At 41.7% G+C, this 22,104-nt stretch overlaps 1 protein-coding gene across 1 annotated transcript; it reads left to right on the top strand.

Annotated features, from left to right (window-relative positions):
* The first annotated feature begins 1,602 nt into the window (after positions 1-1,602).
* On the top strand, positions 1,603-21,876 carry VGLL3 (vestigial like family member 3). Its single transcript, XM_014947438.1, has 3 exons — positions 1,603-1,851; positions 7,519-8,019; positions 14,599-21,876. Exons 1-3 carry the CDS (start codon positions 1,620-1,622, stop codon positions 14,640-14,642), a joined length of 777 nt encoding a protein of 258 aa, XP_014802924.1. The 5' UTR covers positions 1,603-1,619; the 3' UTR covers positions 14,643-21,876.
* Positions 21,877-22,104: the final 228 nt, after the last annotated feature.

The raw sequence follows: 22,104 nt of genomic DNA, 5'->3' as shown, positions 1-22,104 counted from the left end.
GCCAACTATAATGTCAGATAACATTGCTTGATTTCTATGAGTTTTTAGTATTATAGGTTTCAGTTCCACTTGTCAATAACTTTCTTACATTTAATTTCTTCATAACCATTCATAATTAAGAAATAGCCCCAGAGTATCTGTTTTGTATCATAATTGAAGAATTTATATCAGTTTTTATGATTTTAGAGAGCACTGAATGTAAGTGTATCGATGGTATACAAGATCGGAAAATGACTTTCAATTATTTCTAAATCAGACAAGCCTGTTTATTGCATAAATGGAAATTTATAGACTGTGTAGTTGTTTAACGTTTTCTTCAGAACAATTTTGGAAATAGGGAGAAAAGCCGTAAACTTAAAGAGATTCTGATGGCGCTAAAGTGTTGCCAAGCAAACCATAAAATCTGAGTCAAACTGTAATTCTATAGAAAAGCTATGAAGTACTTCTACATATGTGCTGTAGTTGGTTCTGGGGTTCCTGAAACTGCTTGTGTGTAAAGTCAGTGGTGGAAATGGCTAGCTAGCTAAAAGCTCTGATTCCTGCAGCTTGACTGTTGCGAGGAAAAGATTTTTTTCTGTGAAAACAGTTGTAACGTGGAACATCTGAAAAATATGTTCCATGCAAAATGGATCTTCACACACATTTATTTTGACATTTAGGTTTGATTTGAGAGAGAGAGAAGATTCTGAAATAGCCATTCACATATGGCTTGTGCGGGTTTTATTTTTTCATATGCTTCTCTGTGTTTTTGCTTTGGGATGGATTTTTTTGCACGTGTTTGCAGACTTGTCAATCCTCCTCTTCCCCCAGATCACATGTTTAATTTTTTCTGACTTGAATTTTTGTCCTTTTTTCCAAAAGCTGATGCTTAAAAATGAAAAAAGGAAAAGGGGCAAAAAACCCCACACCAACCCCAAACCCACAAAAAATCAAACAAAACCCCAAATACCTCAACTCCCCCCTACAAACCCTACTCACCACTTTAACCTGTTTATCCTATGACAAAAAAATTCTTGGCAGTGAGTGAGAATTTATGTATTTTGTGGACTCTTATAATACAGTGGAAAATTTTTGGGGAAGCACCAAATCTTTACGCCTTCAGCAACGAGTAGATTTGGGGAGCCCAGAGGGCCGTGTGCTCTCAACTCAGGGAGCATGGCTGGCAAAACATGGTGTGTGTTCAGCTAGAGGGGTGAAGCGCAGACATTGTGTATCTGGCCACCCTTCCACAGAGCTGGATTTAACCCCTGTAGCCTTTACTGGTGGGAATATCCTTTCCAGGTGGGAGCAAGGACTGAATTGTTAGAGTCTGCATATTTTATTTGGAAGGTATTGAGTGAAAGCCGCTGCCGATAAATTGTGGTTGTGCAGTGTGCCTAAGAAGCAGGTCTGTCTGTGTGTGAGGAATAAAAACTCTAAGTGGCGCTGGTAATCTCTTCTTTGTGAAATGTCCGGGCAAAATATCCTTGTATTCTAACTGTAATTATAAAATGAATATTCAATGTATTCAGTTTTTTTCTTCAAGGAAACCAGATGTTGAGCTTGCACTGAATGCCATCAGTGATACATCTCGTTTGTTTTGTTTTTAATCCCAGAAGAAGTTAGCTGTATACAACAAGATGCAGGAGTCTCTGGAAGTGACCCTTCCCAGCAAGCAAGAGGAGGAGGAGAAAGACCAGCCTGCCGAGATGGAATACCTTAACTCTCGCTGCGTCCTTTTCACTTACTTCCAGGGCGACATTGGTTCAGTAGTGGATGAACACTTCTCAAGAGCTTTGAGCCAAGCCAGTAGCTTCAATCCAGAAACTGCCCTTACCAAGAGCAAGGCAGGGCTAAGTCCTCTGTGGAGAGGTAAGAGGACAAGTAACTTGCTCTCTGTGGTGTGGATTACTCTGTCTGTGTCACAGTAATGCATATTTCATTGCAGCTGAGATTTTGCTCCTCTGTGGAGGTGGGAAAATCTCCCTCGAATTTGAAAGAACTGAGGAGCTTCTTGGGATCTGAATCATTTAAAGGGGGAAAGGGGCCCAAGGCATGAAGAAGCAGGCATCTCCCTCTCTTGCCATAGCCCATTGCTCTGCTGAGGTCTGGAAGGAATGGGGCAGAGCTCATGTGGTTTCACAAACGTCTGCTGCAAGGTTGGAGGCTTATTTTTAAGCTCCAAGTGTGAAACTTGGCCTGTGAGGCAAGAGCAAAGCTGTTTGTGATGCTGGCCTTGGAACGTGAGGAGACCCATGCAGCCTTCTCGGGTGACTTTGCCAGGTGATTAAGATTTGTCTATGGCTGCTTTCCAGGTGGGGAGGAGCCAGCAGAGGCTGGAACAAGCTCGGGTGCAAGTCCTGGACCGTGTGGTTGCAGTCATGCAGTGTGGCACATTGCGGCCTGCTCATGGGAAAGATATGACTTGATATTGTTACTGGTTTCCCTTTCCCATGTGTAAAATGGAGAAACATTGCTTCTGAGCAGGCAGTAGACATGTGGTAGGTGCTGTGAGGTATTTGAATGCTGCCATAGCACTCATATGTACAAGTGTGATCAACCTAACAAAGAGCAGATCTTGCCAGGTGTACTAGGTAGACCTTACAGATAAGACTTCAAAAATGGTGACTGGAGAAAGGGTGCTGGTAAGATGCTGTTTCCCTTTAGTTGACTGTGGCAGGCTGAATAGTTTCTCAGATCCACAGCTGCATTATTTCTGATCATGTCCTTAATGTGGACTGACAAAGGGACATGAGCTAGGTATCGTGAGTAATGGCCTTGCATCAGGTTGAGTGAGACAGATACCGTGAGGATCCTTGTAGGTGTGGTGGAGTTCATAATCGTTGTTGAGGTGAGAGTGTATTGATGAAAGTCACAGATAATAAAGAGAGATGGGATTTTTGGAAACCACTGTGAAGAGAAAAATAGCACAGAAGGACTTGCTTTCCAGAAGAATGATGACAAATCCGAGGAAGTTTAAGTAAAGGTCAGCAGAAGTGGCTAGGGAGCTAGAGGAATTTATGGCTTGAGCCGGGACCGTTAATGTTAATGGGAAATTTTCCGTCGACTTGACTGAGAGCAGGATTGAACCTATGCTTACTAAAAAGGAGACTGGAGCATTTATAAATGGCCCAGACAGTCTATAAATGTTTTAGAGATGGGATCAAGGCAGTCCCCAGAGACTCTACGCTTACAGCAAGCCCTCTTCATGAGCTCGGCGACATACCATGGGTGGGGTAGTGTGTCTTCTCTTTGGCCTCAAACATACCCTGATGTTTTTCCCTGGCTCCCCGCATGGTTGCACGGCCCTCCCCAGAGGGCTCTGCAGGGGACAGGGTGGCCTAGCACAAGGGTTCTTCAGCCATGCTGCCTCCTGACCCGGTGTGCCCCGTGCCCTCGGCAGGGAATGGAAGGCTGGGTGTCCTGAAAGTCTTCCGGGAATGAAGTAAGGGGATATGCCCTCTGCCATCGCTGCACCTGCTGAAGCAGTATGAAAATCCCCGGGGAGGCTGCTGGGCAGAGCTGCTTGGTTCTGCACTATGGACGCTGGGAAAGCAGAGGGTATTTGCTTCTCCAGAAAAGAGAAGCTGACAAGAGTTCTATCAGGCCCAAATGAGTTTCTGAAACACGCTTGCTTGAAAAAAAGTGGGGAAGGAGTGATGCTAGTGCTATGGTCCTCTGCTTCAAGTACAGTTGTCAAAGATGCTCTGTTACAGCAAATGGATGTGAATTTCTGTCCCATTACCTAAAGAAACTAAAATATTACTAGCTTAAAGATCTTTTATAAACAATTTTCATGGGTGGTCAGAATTTTTGCCAATAAATTACTCGAAGAAAAATTAAAAAAAAAAAACAACAAAAACTTTTGCATTTGCAATAGCTGTTTTGGAGGGTACAGATTTAAATGAAAAGTATGTGGGCATGAAATGGATATTCAGCTCACTGCATTATATCTCCATTACCTGAAAGGAGGGATTTGTAATGTTTTCTGCTTTTTTCTTCCTTTTTTTTTTTTGTCTTGTTGTAGTGGTTTTTTTTAGTGTCCTGATGGAAGGGCTAGCTGTAATTTCATCATTAAGGTGGTATTCTGGGGTTTTTTTGTTTCGAGGAGACATTTAGGTTGTGTATAGAAAATAGAACCTTGTTGTTTTGAAAAGAGCAAGATTTTGTCTTTTGTATGTTGAAAATACTGATCAGTTTGGGCTAAAATTAACTTCAAAACTGACTGTTTATAAAATATAGTTCCCTAAAACAGGGTCTGGTAAAATTATTGGTGTAGCTACCTGAAATGTTTTGCAGGGGCTAATGAAACTAATGATATCTTGAATTCAATATTACCTTAATGGTGTTTTTGTCATCATGTTTTTCCTAGCTGAAAGTGTTGGGGTTTTTTTCTTTCTTGGATTTTGTGTTTGCTTTCTTTTTTTCCTCCTGGCTTAACTGAGAAGCAGTGTTGTACTACAGAAAATTCCATACATTGTCTTCTTTACAGCATGTGCGCTTTGGCATGTTTTCAGTGCATGTTGGCCAGCCACCATGAACATTTGCATTATTCGCCACTTCGTGGTATCTGAGATGTTGCCATCTCCCTGCTTCCCTGTACTTAGAATAGGAAATTGTGGTAACTGTAGTATCTTTCTTGGCAGACATTTTTTTGTTAAATGCCTCCTTCCCGCCTCCTGAAAGCCCCCGGAAGCTACTCAGATTGTTTTTTTTTTCTTTGTCAAGGACAGTGCTGAAATGGCTCTTTCTCCATTGCCATAGCCTGCAGAGGCCAGGTATCTGACATGATGCTATCTGTAAAGATAATTGGTTATGCTGGCTATTTTAAAGGTAGGAAGGAAAGGAGATCCTTCAAACACCATGGAAATGTGTGGTAGTTGGGGGTTACGGTTCAACGCGGAGGTGGTTCTTGTTGACAGGGTTGCTGCACACTTAATGCTTAGTAGCATCCTGTGTGATCACTTAGGGTGGATGAAGTTTCCTTGCATGTTCATATAACCTGAATGAACCCTGTATCTCTAGTGATGTGACTTGACCTTGACCACTGAGGATGTCTGCTGCACTCAGTGGTGTCTCGGTGGCAGCTGATCCATGACAGTTTCTGACAGTGGTAATGGCTTTGTGAAATGTGCACAGGTTTGAAAAATGGAGATGACCAAGCATGTTTTCTGTGGCCTAGACCTTCTGCGTGATTGATAAAGCCAAGCTGGTATGCAATATGGGATGAATTGATATTGGCAAATCAAGTGGTTTAAAGTGCTCTCTCGTGGTATTAAGGAAGTTGTCCTGCAGATACTTCATGGTTTTCTGTGCTTTTTTGAAGTGAGATGGTTGGATTTAGGGCTTTTCCATGCAGATAACAGCCAGATAGTTTCCAAAAACTCTCGATTACAGAGATTAATTTTCCAGAGTACTGGCACTGCATTGTCAAGCTGTGCTTCTCTGTTAAGCAGTGAGGAAAACAACAGACTGGACATGAAGAAGCTTGTTTTTTCCTTTTTTTTTTTTTTTTTTTTTTTGTTGTCAGCCCTGCTGCCAACACTGTAAGCCATGTGCACTCTTTATCTCAGCCTAATCCCTTGTAACAAGGAACAATTTACAAACAAGGAACAATACCGATTTCAGAGGGGTGCTGAGGCTTCTGTTACATTCTTGAAGCTTTCTCCAGTCTTCTAGCATGAGTTAAAATAGAAATAAGTTGCTAAAAACCAGAAGCAACCTTTTGAAGAAAGCCATGTTGGAGTACAGTTTGCTAGACAAGCTTGCAGCCTATGAAGCCTTTCTCTAAAGTTCTTTCTTTATGTTTGTCCATAGTGTGTTTGCAAAGCTTATTTCTAATATCGGAAGTTAATCAGGCTCAATAAACTGCCTAATTCAAGGCCAATTGATGTGTAGAAAGATTTCTATGATTTTAATGGATTTTAAAACAGATACACGAGTGTCCTAGCGATACAGTCAGAAAGCACTTTTACAGTTCTTGTTTCCAAAACATTTTTGTGTAAGCAAAGTCCAGAGGCAGGAGCGTCTGAAGAATCTGTTCATTCTCAATGGTGTCTTCACCCAAGTCTCATTCCAGTTGCTTATTAAACAAAGCAAAACAAAAGGTCATTTAAAAAAAATAATATAAATATTTTTGTAAATGCTACATGAGGAGCAGAGGATTCCTTGCCTCGTCAAATATTAAACTTCCCTAGCTTTATTTCTCCATAGGCTATTTTTATGACTGTTCTTTCAACAGAGGTGAAGTCTTACATTTTTATGTTTCCATCTTTGACCAAAAAAAACCCTATTTGAGCTGAGACATATTGCATGAAGCAGTACTTTCAAACATGAGTTGGCAAGAGGATTGTGAGAATGGAGATGCCAATACTTTACTACACATCAAAAACACTAACTGCTCCTTCAAAAGAGGAATTTTTAGAATGTGATTTCATAATGTAGATGTATTGAAATCTATTTAAATAGAAGTTGAGGCCTAGCAGTAAGAAGCAGTGAGTCTCTTCTTTCTGACAAAAAGTTCTTTCATTTACATAGATGTTTCTGCTTGCATGACCTATTGGGTACAGGGCAGCATGATATATTCTGTAAGGGATCTAATGTTAGCACATTAGATATGATCTTTATCCCATCAAAGCTTGTAATTGGGTATTCTTTTTGGCAAATGTCTCCTATTGTGACCTGATTCTCTGTCCTCAAAAGCATTTACAGCCACAACAGCTGCCTTTCTAAATTATATGTTCTGGTCCAGTCAGGTGTTAGCCTCTCTTCATAATTCCCATAGCAAGATCCTGAGAGGGATGCAACTTTTCAGCCTGGAGAAGTGAAGTCTTCTCTGGGAGATTTTATCAATATGTGTAAGTATCTGATGGGAGGGAATGAAGATGGAGGAGCCAGGGTCTCCTCAGCAATGCTTGCTGACAGGACAAAAGTCAATCAGCATGAATTAGAGAACAGGAAATTCCATCTGAACGCAAGAAAACACTTTTTTTTTTTTTTTTTTTTTTTTTTTTTTAATTTTTTTGGCGGTTGGAGAAGTGAAGTCTTCTCTGGGAGATTTTATCAATATGTGTAAGTATCTGATGGGAGGGAATGAAGATGGAGGAGCCAGGGTCTCCTCAGCAATGCTTGCTGACAGGACAAAAGTCAATCAGCATGAATTAGAGAACAGGAAATTCCATCTGAACGCAAGAAAACACTTTTTTTTTTTTTTTTTTTTTTTTTTTTTTAAATTATTGAGCGTGGCTAAACACTGGAACAGGTTTTCCAGAGACATTGTGGGGTTTGGATCTCAGTCAAAATCTGCCTGGACCCATTTCTGGATGACTTGCTTCAGGTGACCCCACTTGAGCACTTGGATTGGACTAGATGATCTCAAGAGATCCCCTCCTACCTCAACTGTCCTATGATTCTCTAATTGCTGAGGAAGCTCGAGTTCAGTGTTAAGAAATTTCAGAGAGTAGAAAATCATTGGGGGGGTTTTGTCATTAAATTTTTTGTTCATCTTCAGTTACACTTAATTTCTCTCCTCTCTACCAGAAAGCTCAACAATTTCAAGCCAAAGGAGCAGTTTCCCAACTTCATTTTGGACCAGCTCTTATCAGCCTCCCCCTCCACCATGCTTAAGTGGAGTACACCCCGATTTCCCCGTTACTGCACCAGGCACCTTCCCAACACCAGATCCCAGCAGCTGGCCAGGACACGGCCTTCATCAGACTGCCCCACCTCCTCCCCCTGCTGCATCTGAATCCTGGCATTATCCTTTAGCATCTCAGGTGAGCCCTTCGTATGCACACATGCATGACATGTACATGCATCGCCATCACCCTCATCCACACATGCACCATCACCATCCCAGCTCGCACCGTGACCCCCGGTACGGGTCCCTGCTGATGCCTTCAGTCCGTGCAGCCAGGATTCCTGCTCCCCAGTGTGACGTGACAAAGACAGATCCCGCTGCCGTCACCAGCGCTACCTCAGCATGGGCTGGAGCCTTTCATGGAACAGTGGACATTGTGCCGAGTTTTGGCTTTGACACAGGTAAGATGGTTTGATTGTGTTTGTGACTTATTTTAGCAGGAAGAATTGGAGCAAAGAAGTGGAGTCCCTGCAGCTGAAGCAGGGCTTATTGTCGCAGCCTTCTCCAAATATATTTCCAGGTGGGAATCCCTCCTGAAATCACTGTCAGGGCAGATGAGCTGTGAAACATCCAGCTTTCATTGCCGTTTGCTGAGAGACCTTTGTCTGCCTTGGTCCCATACAAGCCAAATGAGTTGTGACATGATATGTGATTTTTTGGTTTAAATCTTGTGGGAAATGGTTAATTAAACTTCCATGTGGAAGTTTCCAGCTTGTTCAGCTAGTTCGTATGTGCATTCACCAAAATATAGCTCCAATGAGGACTGAACTAATAACTTGTCGGTACATGAGGATTGCATCTTACTCATCTAAATTGGAACAGGTCAGCATTTCCTTCCTGTGTAGTATCCAGGTGTCACAGAGAGAGTAGAGATGCTGGTTGAGCTGTGCGCACCGTCAAACTAAACTTCTTTCTGTAGGATCTAGGCAGAGGTCTGTGAACTTGTTTCATTTTACTGCAGGGTCTGTAGCCACAGGAGAGTCACCATGAAGTACATCTGCACCTGCAAGCTTTGACTGGCAGGCTCTCGTCTCAGTGTTAGGAGCAGTCTAGCTGCCCTCACTGTTCATAGGTGCTTGCCATCAGGTGATGGGTGATTAACAGTTTCCAGTGCACCCCTCCTGGAGATCACATGCACTGGAGGTCTGCTTTTTCTGCTTGGTACTTACCTGACCAGCAGCAATCCTTGCAGATTAGTGCTTCTTAAATACATGATGTTATTTATTAAGGAAATATTAGATTTGCATCTCTCTTCCTTTTTCCTTGAGGTATCTGTTTGTCTGTCTTCTTGATAGCTCTAGCTAACTGATTCAGTGTGTGAAAAGCACTTCCTTGCTCTGATCAGTGTGCAGATGAACAAAGAATCAGTGGAGGAAAAAAGCTGTTTCTTAAATATGAAATAATATGAACCCAAAACCCAATTATAATTGAGCTAACCTAACACAAATCTCTCTCTCTTCCCTTAATAGCAAGTGGGAACCAGTAATCTCTTCTAAATATCATGCCATTTACTGCCTCAAGAAATTAAGAAAAAGTATAATAATGGTTCTTAACACTGGACAATTTTACATCTATTAATATTTCCAGCCATGCCAATGATAAAAGAGGAAACACTTGCACTTTTGGGTGTAGAAGGATAATCTGACAAGACTGGGATCTCAAGTTTTGCCTTTCTGACAAATTCCATAATAGGAGCGAGCTACCTTCTCTGCAATGTGAGCAAATTGTCACTGCCACAGGTAGAGGAGATAAGTCCCTTGGTCACCCCCCAGCAGTCCAGCTCCAGAGCTCTGGTATTTGACTTACCTTTTGGGAATGGAGATGAGAACTGCGTAAGGGATTGTTAATCAGGAGAAAACACTACCTGGCTTAGGTGTAAGTTCAGCCTAGACTGAGTTGTTTCAGCGCTGGGCAAGTTGGTTTGCTTACTGCCACTTTGTTGGTAGTAGTATGTCTAATAAACCAGATGCTTTTTCTCTTTTCTGTAAGAGCACAGTACCACAAAAAGGACTCTGGGTCCTAGCACTGCCTTACAGGACTAATATAGCCTTTGCTTGGCACTGCCTTCTTATGAGAATCTCTACAGAAGGGTACAGTTGGATGGTAGTTTTGTCAGGATCCTGATTTGGCAGTGCTTAACGGTGGGTTGTGTGCCTTGTAGTTGTCTACTCAGTATGGGAAGCAGTGGAGAAGGGCTGAACTCTTCTTAATTTCTGACCCTCGCCTGATGTGTGGGTTTTAGTCCATGAGTTTCCCGGGGGAAAAAGAAGGGGAATGTGTGACTTGTTTCCAAGAACAGAGGATCTCAGCAGACCAATGTCTCGCTTGTTTCTGAGTATTCAAAGTGGTCTTGCACTGAAACACAGCAGCAAAACCTTACCAGGCAGCCCTGGTTGGCATATAAGGCTTTGGAAACAAGGGAGCAAGCAATGAAACACAGCAGGTAGTGGTAGCCTGTGACGTTACAATTATCTGCTCTCTTACCTTCTGTGCTAATCTCTGCTGTGCTCTCCAAGCAGAGGCTTGCTGGGATGGCCTGGAAGGTTCTGAGCTCCCTTTTCAGCTTTGCCTGCAGCTTGTACATTTGAGATAAATGCTTTGGTGACAGGCATGCAAAGGGTGATCACGATGAAATGCATGTCAAATGGTGTCATCCCAGGGAAGGTATGTTGTGCTGCTGCTGCTGAAGCACCACACTGAGTCTCATCCAGCACTAGCCACCGCAGGTGAAACTTTTCTTTCTCCGTGTCCACTACAGGAGAGGATTATTCTGCATAAATCTCCACATCACAAAGAATTTCATTAAATTTAACTCTAATGTAATCTCAACAGAGAGGCTAAAAAATGAAGGGCCTGGAAGAGTGTACTGGCTTTCTGTGGTGTAGAAGTGGTTTATCCAGAGTAGTGTCAAGCCATAATGGCAAGAAAACCTCAGTTCTGGAAGTCATTGCTCATATGGCCCTGGAGAATCAAAGACATCAGCCTGTGGACCTGTCGGTATATCAGATTCCATGAGCTTCAGATGATTTATATAAAAAACCTCATTTGGTATATACCTAGACATTGCTTTTCAGAGCCCTTTAGATAGCAAACTTCTCCCCCTTCCTTACTGTGGGTCACATTTCTTGTGCTACTGTCACATGCGATTATAGAAACATTTGCAAAATTCCGCACGCTGAATTATATGGAATGATTGTGTTGGGATCGGGGCAGGCTGACTGTAATCATACCCCCTTCCAGCTACATTGTTGCCTCTCTGCCACACTGAGACAAATATTTCATCTCATGAATGGATGATGCTGAATCACTTCAAAGGTTAAGATGGGGTTCCCCTTGCGTGCACAGTATAGTTTGGGAATTTATGTTTCAGAACAGATTGTGTGGGACATCAGCGTATCACCGTTCGTAGAGCTAACGAAGTATTGATCTGTCTTGCACATCTGTTTGAACTTACATGGTCCTGTTTTAGAGGATGAAGAGGGATTTAGCTACCTGATTCCCATTAAATGTAGCTTAATCCTCACATTGTGTGCTGCAAATTAACCCTTTTCGAAGCTTTTTTATTGCTACAGGTGGGATTATAGAAAATGCTACTCTACTTCAAAATCTGTTGAAATCTGTTATGTTTGTGGCTGCTGGTATGCACTGTCTTTCCAAAGCTGAAGTGTCCAAGCTGTAATGCTTAATGTAGAAGTATGTTTTATATCAAGCATTGATATAAACACATTGATATAAGCACGACATGTTTGTGCTTTGGGCCACAATTCCCTGCCCCAGTGATGTCAAGCAAAACAAGGTCAGCCTCTAACAGCATTGACTGAGGTTCATGGCATACGTACAGGGAACATTGCTACAGTCATAATCCCACAGTGCCAGGGCTAAGTCCGTGTGTTTATATTAAGGGTGTACAAGACAAGTTAAGCACTTGAGACCCTTGGGGGTGGAGAGGGGAGTTGCTGTCTTGCACTGGAGCTGATGGTTTCAATCCTCAGTACTTTCCTCAGGAGCAGGGCGGGAGGCTGCCTTGCACACCATGTGCTTCAGGTGATCAGTTGGATCTGGTTGCTCTGGCAGCTACCAGGTCTGTGGGCAGCCCCATGGGGAGGCGAGCAGAGCAACTTGCCCTGCTACTGCCTAGGCTAGGAGGATATCCTGTCCTGCTGTTGGACAGATGTGCTGGAGGAGGCTTCCCGTAGCCCCAGCACACTAAAAGCAGACCAGGATTGTGGCATATCTGAAGGCTGGAAGTCTTTTCTTAAAATTGAGGAGCACATCCTTTATCATGCAAAGTTTGCACTTTAAATTTAGGTGAATTAATCGACATCCTGAAGCCCTGGCTAACTATGAAAAGTCCAATTTTGGAAATGCCTGTAGGTCAGTGTGTCACGTTGAAGATGAAATTTGAGTGGTCAGTGTACAGAGTTGCCTCTGTTCACACACACATCCCATGAGTTTGTCACTACTCATTAAGTTGGTTCAGATGTTCCCACAGAACCTGCATTCTACTTGTGTGGGAATTAGCTCTAAAGTTGATATCCCAGAGATGGGGAGTCTCAGTGGTGCAGCAGTACTGACTCATGCAACACAAGCAAGGATGCCTTTTTGCCAAGAGGAAAATGTTCTTGCAGCAGGCTAGTGAAAGCTTTTGGTTAGTAACAGTGTTGTGCATGGATGGCATACTAGGACTGCAGATAACCTTGCCATGAAAGAGATGGGAATATAATGAGGAAAAGGCATGAAAAGTGTTACACATTCAGTTCTGTAACTAAGGCAACTTTGGTTTTTTGGATTGTTTTCCATGGCTGTTTAGACTTAATAACTATCCCTTAGACCTCCTTGTTACAGATATTTCTGTTTGTTGCAAAGACACCTAACTAGGAAGGTGTCTCTTCAGCTGGTTATTCTCCTCCTACCAGTTGCTAGTGTCAGGTGGACATCCTCTTAAACAGGTGTATGTGTGTCATTTTTTTTTAAGCTGCTAGGAGCCATATAACCAGTTTCTTTTCATCAGCTTCCATTGCTTCTGGTGGCCTTTAGTGATCCACTGGTAAAATTTAATGAATTCCTTATACTCTGAAAGGTTTCTGCTGTCTGGCTCCTTTTTTTGTTGGTTTTTTGTTCTCTTTTTTTTTTTTTCTCTTCTTTGTTTAAAAAAAATTGTAAACAGCAGGGGAAAAATAACAAAAAATTGTCATCACTAGCTTTGAGGAAGCTCTGAAGGAAACTAACAACAGTTCATGATGTCTGCCTGTGAATGATGCTGCTAGGAAAACAAGTAACTTAAGCAACAAGGAGACATCCTCATTGAGTAAAGAGCCTCTGAACATGTTTCTATAGGTGTGTTTTAGTTGAGGGATATCCCAGTTTTTCCAGTCTAAAGAAATAGGTGCAATTGCACGTGAAATGGAGAAGAAAACCACTGACCAGGATTTGGCATGTTATACCCATGTGCTCTGCTTTCCCTGTCTGTTCACTGCTGGACACACAAGTGTTTGGACGCTGCTTGGGAATCCTTGCATGGATAGAGCCATATGCTGTCATCTTTTGTGTGACTGTTAATTGCTGTGTAGCTCAACTCTGAAATGATGTTGATCCTCATTAAAGATTTAACTGTTTTTACTCCTAAAACAAGGAGATGGTGGTCAGATCTGAATGCATCATGCCTATTAGGCTTTCTGAAAACATACAGGTCTTTCTTTGTGTTTTACCATGTGATCAGATATGGAAATGAGAGGTCCGTGCTTAGCACATGGATCTGTTAGTTTTTTTCGGGTTAATGATCAAATGAACACAGAGTTCCAATGGTTGCAACATCATTGAAGGCTGGAGTTGCACCTACTTAACGTTAGTGGTGACTTTGGCCCTAAATTCTTAGGAGATCAGGTATTTGATGCATTGGTCTTGGTACACTATGTAGCAGGACAGTATATAATACGACACAGATCAGAGCATTGCTGTCCATATAGCAAAGATGATTTATAGTGGGAAGTGCACATTCATTTTAACAAGATGTGATTTGCTTGGCTCAAAGCATCAAGGGGCAAGTTTTAAATCAGCGAGTCCAAAATGCCTTAGTATCTCTGAAAATATGTGCCTGCACATCTCTCCTTTCTACTTTCTGTATAAATGAGCAAGAATGTATCTTTTTGGGAAGTATCATCCTCATTCTCCCCCTTTATTGTCTGGATTTTAGGTGTACGCCCTGTTCGGTGTAAATCTAGCAAAGATTGAATCCCTCTGGAGCAGAAAAATCCCAGATTATAACACAAGTTCCAAGCGTATAATGCTAAAGCCACAACGTAGCACCACATTTATTAGATAGTCCTCACTTTTTATAAAGGAAAATGTTAGAGGAACTCGTAACAAACGCAAGCTGAAAATCATTAATTTTTCCCATGTGGAAGCACTAGCCGTTCTTGGCTTAAAATCTGACACTCTGTAGGTGAAATTATTTGGGGTTTTTACTTGCTGCAGGAACATTTTCCCTCTCCTTTGTAAGGTGAAATGCCATAGAAACTGTGAGATCCTGAACTGTCACGGGCCTTTTCTTAAAGAGATAGGGTCTCTGGCTGGAGAGAGAGAATTATTGTGTTGCATACTGTATTGTCTGTGTAGACCTTGGTGGAGGATTTAATCATGCCACGTTAGGATCCAGATGAGGCTAAAACAAGGAAGCGCATGCAGGATTTTGTCAGCATTCCTGAATTGCTTGAGCCAGTCTAAAACTTAAGTGTGATTTAAGTTTAGCCCCCGTAAACTATAAAATTAGGAGCAATAGAAATGTTCCACAAGCCTGATAAGTTGTGGGTTTGGGTGTTTTGGTTTTGGGTTTGTTTTGTTGGTTTGATTTTGTTTTGTTTGGTTTTTGTATGTTTGTTTGTTTTAATCAGAAATATTTATCCTTTCTTCAGTTGCTTGGGGAGGGAGAGCAAAAGGCTGTATCAAATATTAATTTTTTTTTTTTCTTTTCTGAAATGTAGGTCTACAACATCAGGACAAGAGCAAGGAAACTTCTTGGTTCTGAAGTTCAGCTAAATTAAGACCAGCTAGAGCTGGAGTAAGCGCAGCTGGGCGGGCGATGTAACAGTTGTTGACTCCTCCTGCATGGGGCAAAGGACACACATGAAGATGAAGAGCCAACCATTCTGGTTTCACTATTGAGCCTTTTGTTTGTAAGGCCGTTTATGGGTCCCACAGTGTTGGAAAAAACCAAAAACCTAACTTTTCTTTCTTTCCTCATCTGAGCCTGCTGCAACTGGGCAACCTAACTCCTTTCTACTTCTTTAACAGTGTTCTGTTTTGTTCAGCGTGATATTTTTATGAACAGTCTCAATTGTCAGGAAAAAGACTCTCCCTTAACTACAGTGCGCCTCCTTTCAGGAATACAGTATTTTGTAGCTCTTTGTGCATCTATTTTTGTAGAAATACAGAAAGTTTGGGTAAGGATTGATGGGCTATTTTAGGATGACATATTTTTTTAAAAAAAAATTGTAAAATTGTTAAGTTCTGTTTAAAGAACTTGCTCTCAGAGAAGCACTGGCAAAAATGTATAAAATGCTATTTTTAGATGTCTGTGATGTGTTTGTGCATTTTGGTTTTTTTGTTTTGTTACCTCAAATGTCTATCTTTCCTTTCTTTCTAAAGAGCTAAACCTTCCTTGTTTCCACATTACTAGATTTTGATGTTTTTGTCCTTTTGTTCTAGCTTAAGCAAGTATAATTCGCACCTAAAGTTTCAGTCAAATATTTTCCCTGCTGGTGTTAGATTGTAGTAAGGGTGTTTTTATTTTCTTGCTTCTGAAGGTGGCTTTGTGCTGTGCTGATTGTCAGAAACTTGCAAACACCTTTAGCATGGAGCAAAGCCTGGAGTTACAGGAACTGCATTTCCAACCCATCCATCCATTCTTTCAAAGTGGACCAAATACTCTGGCAGATTTAAATCGGATGTGAGTTTGGGCTCATCCATGATCCATTGAAGCTGTTGAACTCAGTCCCCTATGAGTTATGTTTCAGGCCCTCATAGTGCTTATAAATATCAGTATACTCTTATTTTAACTCATGAGTTAAAACTCAGCTAAGCCATTTCAAGGGTGGTGATTTATAACATAAGTTTTCAGGAAAGAAATGTCAGTTACATAAAATGCGTGACCTGCGGAAACAAAATCTTTTCAACTGGCCTCATCTGCTGTGGGCCTTATAAGATACCAGCTGCAGCTCTTGAATTTTGTAAGAGGTTGCACGTGCTCGGTGCGTGCAAATTCAGGCTTGGCTGCTGTCTGGGTAAGAGTCTGAACTTGGAAATGACGTGGCCATGTCTAGGCACAGCACTCTGCAGGGTGTTTGGGAAACCCTACTTCTACCCTGGGCCTTGGGTCTGACCTGCATAATAAGGACTTTAGTTGAAGCCAAGGTGAGCACGATGCAGTCCTGGATCAGGGCTGCAAAATTACCCTTGAGGGCCTCACTCTGGCGATGGGCTGGAGCTGGGTCAGCGCCCATGCCCAATCCTAGTGACTCCAATCTGAGTGTCAGCATGTGCTTAGGTGGGGCTGAGTGCAGGATCAGGCCCTGAGGTGACAGATCCTAGCAATTGCTTGGAGATGTTGCCTTTCTGCTCTGTGCACCCAGGGTCCCTCCCTAATATTTACCAAGGCTCTTATAACCTATTATATTTCTGTTACCACTGTTTTCAGACATCCCTGTCAGAAAGACAAACCAGCTAAATGGAAACCAAGACATAAACACATGGCTGAGATAAGAAACGGTTTAATTTTAAGGCAATGAGCACTGTAAAAGTAGGTTTGTCAGGTGGAGACCACATGGGTCTGTGTGTTAAAGGGGAGGGGGAGTGTTGGGATGTGCTTGCCACTCCAAAGGTTCAGGCCTCCCTCCCTGCACTGCTGCTTTTTCCAGGCTTTTTGAACTTGATCCTATGAGGTGTTGAGTGTTCTCCCTTGCCATGTGAGAGGGCTTGACATGCTGGCACTGGAGGCATTAGGATTAAGTCACAATTTGGCAAGACCCTTAAGTGTATACCTTGCTGATTTGAAGTTTGAGACGACGTAAAAGTGCTGAACAGACTATGCTTAAACATGACTTTAAAATAGTAGGGTTGTAGTTTCTGTGTTGGGATGCTGTCTTAAATGTGGGGGAGGGGGTTTCCTCATCTTTATAGTCCATCAGCTTTTCTTTCTCTAAATAAATTTCACACTCTTGCCAGTTCTGTATATTATTGCTGCTCTGGTGGAGCTAGCTCCTCGATTTGTCAATGAATTCGTAATGCAATGGGAAGACGATGGGAGGGAACATAGTAGTAGCCAACATGGCTCATTTTATTATCAGGACAGTATAGTTTCAGGAAGTATCTCAAGGATAATACTTCTGACTTAGGAATTCTGACAGCATTAGAAATACTGGGAGGAAAAACAAAATCCAAAGTTGTTTTTTTTTTTTTTCCAAATGTTTTTCTGAACTTGGCAAAGAGGCGCTATGTCCTCTTTGAACTTCAGGGGGAGCAAAAGAAAGGGCGATATTTCTTTTTGAGGTGTAGTGTGTTTTGACTTCCTGAAATAAAGTCTAGCAAGAGCAGTTAGTTCATTGCCTTCCTCTTTGCAGGTTCAGATGATGGGGGACCTCCTCCTGTTCCCTATAGATGTCAAAGCAGAATGAAGCAGGAAAAAAAAGGCCCACAGTTTGCACTGGAATCCCTTTCTGGATTGTTTTATTGAGTTGATGGGTAATGGGGATGAATATGTGGTGAAGCTATTGCCTCTTCCACCTCAAGGACTACCGTTATGTGCCCACTTTCCACTGCTGAACCTGTGAGTGTGCTGAAGGAACTTATGTTGCTCTGCAGGCTCTGGAAGACAAGTGCCAATAAAATCCTGCTATCGTCTATAGCCATTTGTGCACCAGTCAACCGACTTTAAAAGTCAAACTCATTTTTTTCCTCAGTCACTAGCCATCCCCTGTACAAACAAGCAAGTTGAAAGTAAAAGCACACATGCATAGCAGTAGCCCTTCTTCTATGTTCTGCAGTTTGAAGAATGGGAAAGAAAAAATCCTTCCCTATGACAAACTTTTAAGTTGAATTCAGCAGATCCAATTCTCTCTCTGTGTCTCTCTCTCTTTCTCATATACACGCACACTTATACACACGCACAAATGTGCTTATGAGAAGCAGATGCTGTGATGGTTTTGTTCTTGAAAGAGGAGGGGAGCACTCGCTCACAACATTGCAGTTACGGAGAATTGATGGCAGTGAGACAGAAACAAATGTTAAAACTGCTCATGTTTCCACAGATAGGAAAAAAAAAAGGCCCTTAAAATCAGGTCACAGACAAGTTATGTGTCTTAACACATTACTAAAGGAGTTGTTTCGTTCTTTTTGTGAGTCCTGATGCTGTTCCCAAAAAAGTGAATGATTCGTTTTGCGAGGACACATAAAACATGATGTACTCTGTCACTATTCTTGGGAGAACATAGGGAAATTATTGTTTTATGTCAAGAAAATCTACATACTAAACCCCTTAAAGTTGTCCAGGAATTGATTTTATTCCTATTAATGCTGAGAAATCTGCTTTCAATTGTTGTGTCTTCATTTGAAGACTGGGAGGGTTCAAAGCTGTCCATGGATTTTTAAAAAGTGGATACCAGTTTGTTTCAACTGGGCATTTCCATCCCAACAAGATGATAGAATAACGCAGCTACTGACTGTCCAGCAGATTTGATTTCTGGAGAGCTGAATAAGCTGCACTTGTTTATAGAAAATGCACTTTGTTCTGATTCCTCTACTCACCAGACACACAGATTCAGTTATCAGTTTATCTGATACCTCTTTCATAGCCTGAAGATTTTCAGTGAATGGCAGTTTCCTATCAGTTGTCTATTTCTGCCTCAAAACATCCTTTGAGGATGAATCTCTCATCACAGCTTTGAAAGACAGCAGAGGTTGCAGGAGGGGAGTGCCACTTAGGATCAACTATCGTATATGTCTTGATCTCCTCTCACAATTCTTTATGTATATGTGTATATTTATATACATGGATATATACATGCACACATAGCTATACCTGGTTCTCTCGATTCCATTCTCATGCTTCAAATGCACATCCTTTGGAAATGAACAACATCACTGAATCTCATCTGAGACTGAGAAAATGTAGGCATTTTATTGCATTCTCTGTAACCTCAGGAGTGAATGGAATTTTTCCATACTTTTAAAAAACTAAACAACAAAACCCCAACAAAACCCCCCACCCTTTCAAAACCCCTGATTTGTTGTATCTGTAAAGATGATCAGGGAGTCAGCAGGCTTATGTAGAGAGGTGCAATATATTGCCTTTCAGCAGACACGCATATCTTCTTTAATATGATTCTTTTAATTAATTTCAGGTACAAGCTTTTTCTCCGTATCAATGGACCAGCAACATATATTTCTTATAAATGATTTAGAAATATATATATATTTTTAAATTGACTTCTTGGCTTTAATATGTCAGCCTTTGAGCTTTTAAAGGGTATTTGAATGATAAATATTGTTTGTGTGTGGATTTTTTAAACAAGTTGATGCATGTTGTTTGGAACTGAAATCTCATGTAAAGCAGGAAGGTATTTAAAAATAAATACTGCTTTTACGTGTTAGCCCTATGGGCACAATCTGACAGTTGTGATGCAGGAAGATGTCCTTTTAAAGACTAAGGGACTGTCACATGAGCAAGATCAACATCCAGTCCCTGTGACAGGAGAGGCAAGAGCAATCTTGCAAAGGTTGAACTGATAGAGCTGTGAGCAGGGATGGTTCTCTCCGGCGTTGTGTATAGTGGATGGGCAGCTACTGTTCAACGTTAAAACTGGGCTGTGTTGGTAGGTTTATACTTGCCCTGCCTTATGGGGTGAACTGATTGACAAGGGGAATTAGAGCCATCCCTGGGAATCTGTTTTAGCTGCCCTGGGTCTGGGTCTGTACAGTGCCCTTGACCCCCTCTCTGTTCTTGCTCTGTGGTTTCCATGACACCACAGTAGGACCTGTGAAAACTGGGCTGGAGTTCCTTGTGAAATGCAGGATGTTTACAACTGCCAATAAAGATAGTTTAGGGGTAGGGGTAATTAAAACTTCACAATTATCTCATGCACCTGCTCAAAGGCTCAAGCCTTCAAGATGAGTCAGCTGTGCATCTTTAATGATGGCCATTTGCATACAGGAGCCTGAACACTGCTGCCTCCTCCAGTATCTTTGGAAAACTTCGATGGCATTGAGACCATTGGGACCAGCCTTGAATGCCTAAATTGCAGTCCAGTATTGGCTGCCACAGTATGGTGGCCTGGGATCTGGTCCAACATTGGTGAACATCTATTGGAATCAACATTGATTCTGGTGAGCTTGGGCTCAGGTAACAAGTACCTATAGACAACCAATATTTATAGCAGTTGAGGTTTACAGTAATCTAGTAAAGTATCTGCAGAACTATGCTGCACTTTCCCTGCTAGCTGTTTGTAGCTGTTGTTTAAAGTCATCAGTCAAATCAGGGTCTCTCTCCTTCTTCCACCTGTTTTCCAACCCTGCTTCCCTCAAAACTTCATTGAACTTTTTTGCCCTTCTCATCAAAACTGATGGGGAGGGCTTTGTATAAAGAAAAGTGTCACTGTTTTAATTACTGAATAAATAATTTAATGTGAATTTTATTGTTATATTTTTATGTAGCATTTTCGGTTTGGTCTGTATTTCTCAACAATTAGCTAATGCTTTCTTTTTATTATGCAACTGAAGAACTCATAAATCTCTTTGTAAATTACAGCATTCTGAGTTTCTATTTTTTTCATTATATTAATTTTTAGAGCCAAGGGTATTCTGTTGAAAGCGTTGTAAAGCAAGTGTTCTAAACTGGTTCTCTACTAAAATTGGATGGAGTGAAAGCCTAGCATTGAAGGGATTTCAAACAGGGCTCTCATGAAGGCACTAGCTTTCCTTTTTAGATACTGTCAATTGCTTCTGCTACAGTGTTTTCCTTTCTTTTTTTTTTTCAATATCTTTTTAAGTTGCATTAACACTGGAGGCTCTTTTACAATCGGACCTTGTAGAATCACTACCTTACACTTCTTAGAGTAAGAGCCTTTTCATCATTTTTTTGGCAGTTTCGAAAGTTATCAAGTATAAACTTTCCATGCAAGTTATTTATCTCAATTTGACCTTTTTTTGGGCAAAGCTCAGTGATTCTCACTAAGGAGGTATCTCTGCCCTTGCTAATATTATTTTACAACTGTTTAATTAAGAAATGCTTGCATGTCTATGTTCTGGCTTGAGGGCTGAAGGTTTGGTGTTTTGGTCACAGATATATCATTTACTGTTCCAACGGTGGGGGGGGAGGGAAACCTCCAAACTTCGGCCAAGCACTGAGCTTTTGAAAAATTGCCACTTGCACGCAATCAGCAGGGAGCTGTTAAAAAGCTTAGTTGCAAAATCCTGTAAAGATCCTGACCATATGGGGTGTACTCTGCTGCAGAGCATCAGGAGATGAGCAGGATTTTCCCTGTACGTCCTGGTCCAGGCCCTGTTTCCAGGACCAGACAGCAAGCAGGGTGCTTTTTCTCTGTGCAAAATCACCATGTTCTTCTTTCTTAGGCTGTGAGGAAGAGATGGATAGAGCTACCGGCCAGAAACTCAAGGAGAGGTAGGCCAGGAAAGGAGGGAACTGGGTTCAAAAGCTTCTTGTAGGAGAGAATGGGGTTGGGAGCTGCCAAGAAAGAAGCAGTCTCCATGGACAGTGGGGGTAACGATGGGATGTGGACCAGTGCAAGATAATCAAATAATGCCTGACAATCGTTTGGCTCATACATAAAAGATAAAGAGAGGGATGCGACAGCCATCAAAAAATACTAGGATAATGTGAGGACTTAGAAATTTGGTATAAACTGAGTGTCAAGGAAAGCTTAGGATAAACATTGCAGGAAATTTTTTTTTTTTTTTTTTTTTGAAGTCAGCTGTCTACACTGCAGTATAGTCTGTGAGAAAAGACATGGGAACATTGTTGCTTTAAGACAATCATCACAATTATCCTCAGCAAGGCAATTGTATTTGAGGAAGCAAGAGTGCACTAAGCTAGGGGATGAGGTAGCTGAAGTGCTTTTTCTTCTCCCTGTAACTTCTGCTGCTCTCGCCAGAGTAGGACTCCAGCTGTGTTGCCCCACACCTGGGTTTCCAGGTGCTCATGGGGGCTATGTCTATGTGCTCTTATTGTGTCAATAAAGGAGTGCAAGTGATGCTCACGAGCAAGCATTATTTTATGACTGATTTTGTGATGATCCGTGTCCTCCATTAATGTAACATGGTGTCACTTGGTTGGTTTTAACCACCTTAAGGACCATCAAGAATCTCAATGGCTAATCTGGATAAGCCTTGTTTTGTGTGTTATCAGCTGGCAAGTGGGTCCCAGTCTGGTGTGAGGCGGGGGGTGTCTCCCTCAGAGCCAGGATCAAGCCAGGTGAGCT

Source organism: Calidris pugnax, unplaced genomic scaffold (genome assembly GCF_001431845.1).
Source record: "Calidris pugnax isolate Ruff unplaced genomic scaffold, ASM143184v1 scaffold95, whole genome shotgun sequence".
Classification (NCBI taxonomy): Eukaryota; Metazoa; Chordata; class Aves; order Charadriiformes; family Scolopacidae; genus Calidris; species Calidris pugnax.
The sequence above is the reverse complement of the archived record's forward strand: the minus strand, read 5'-3'. Positions and strand labels throughout refer to the sequence as shown.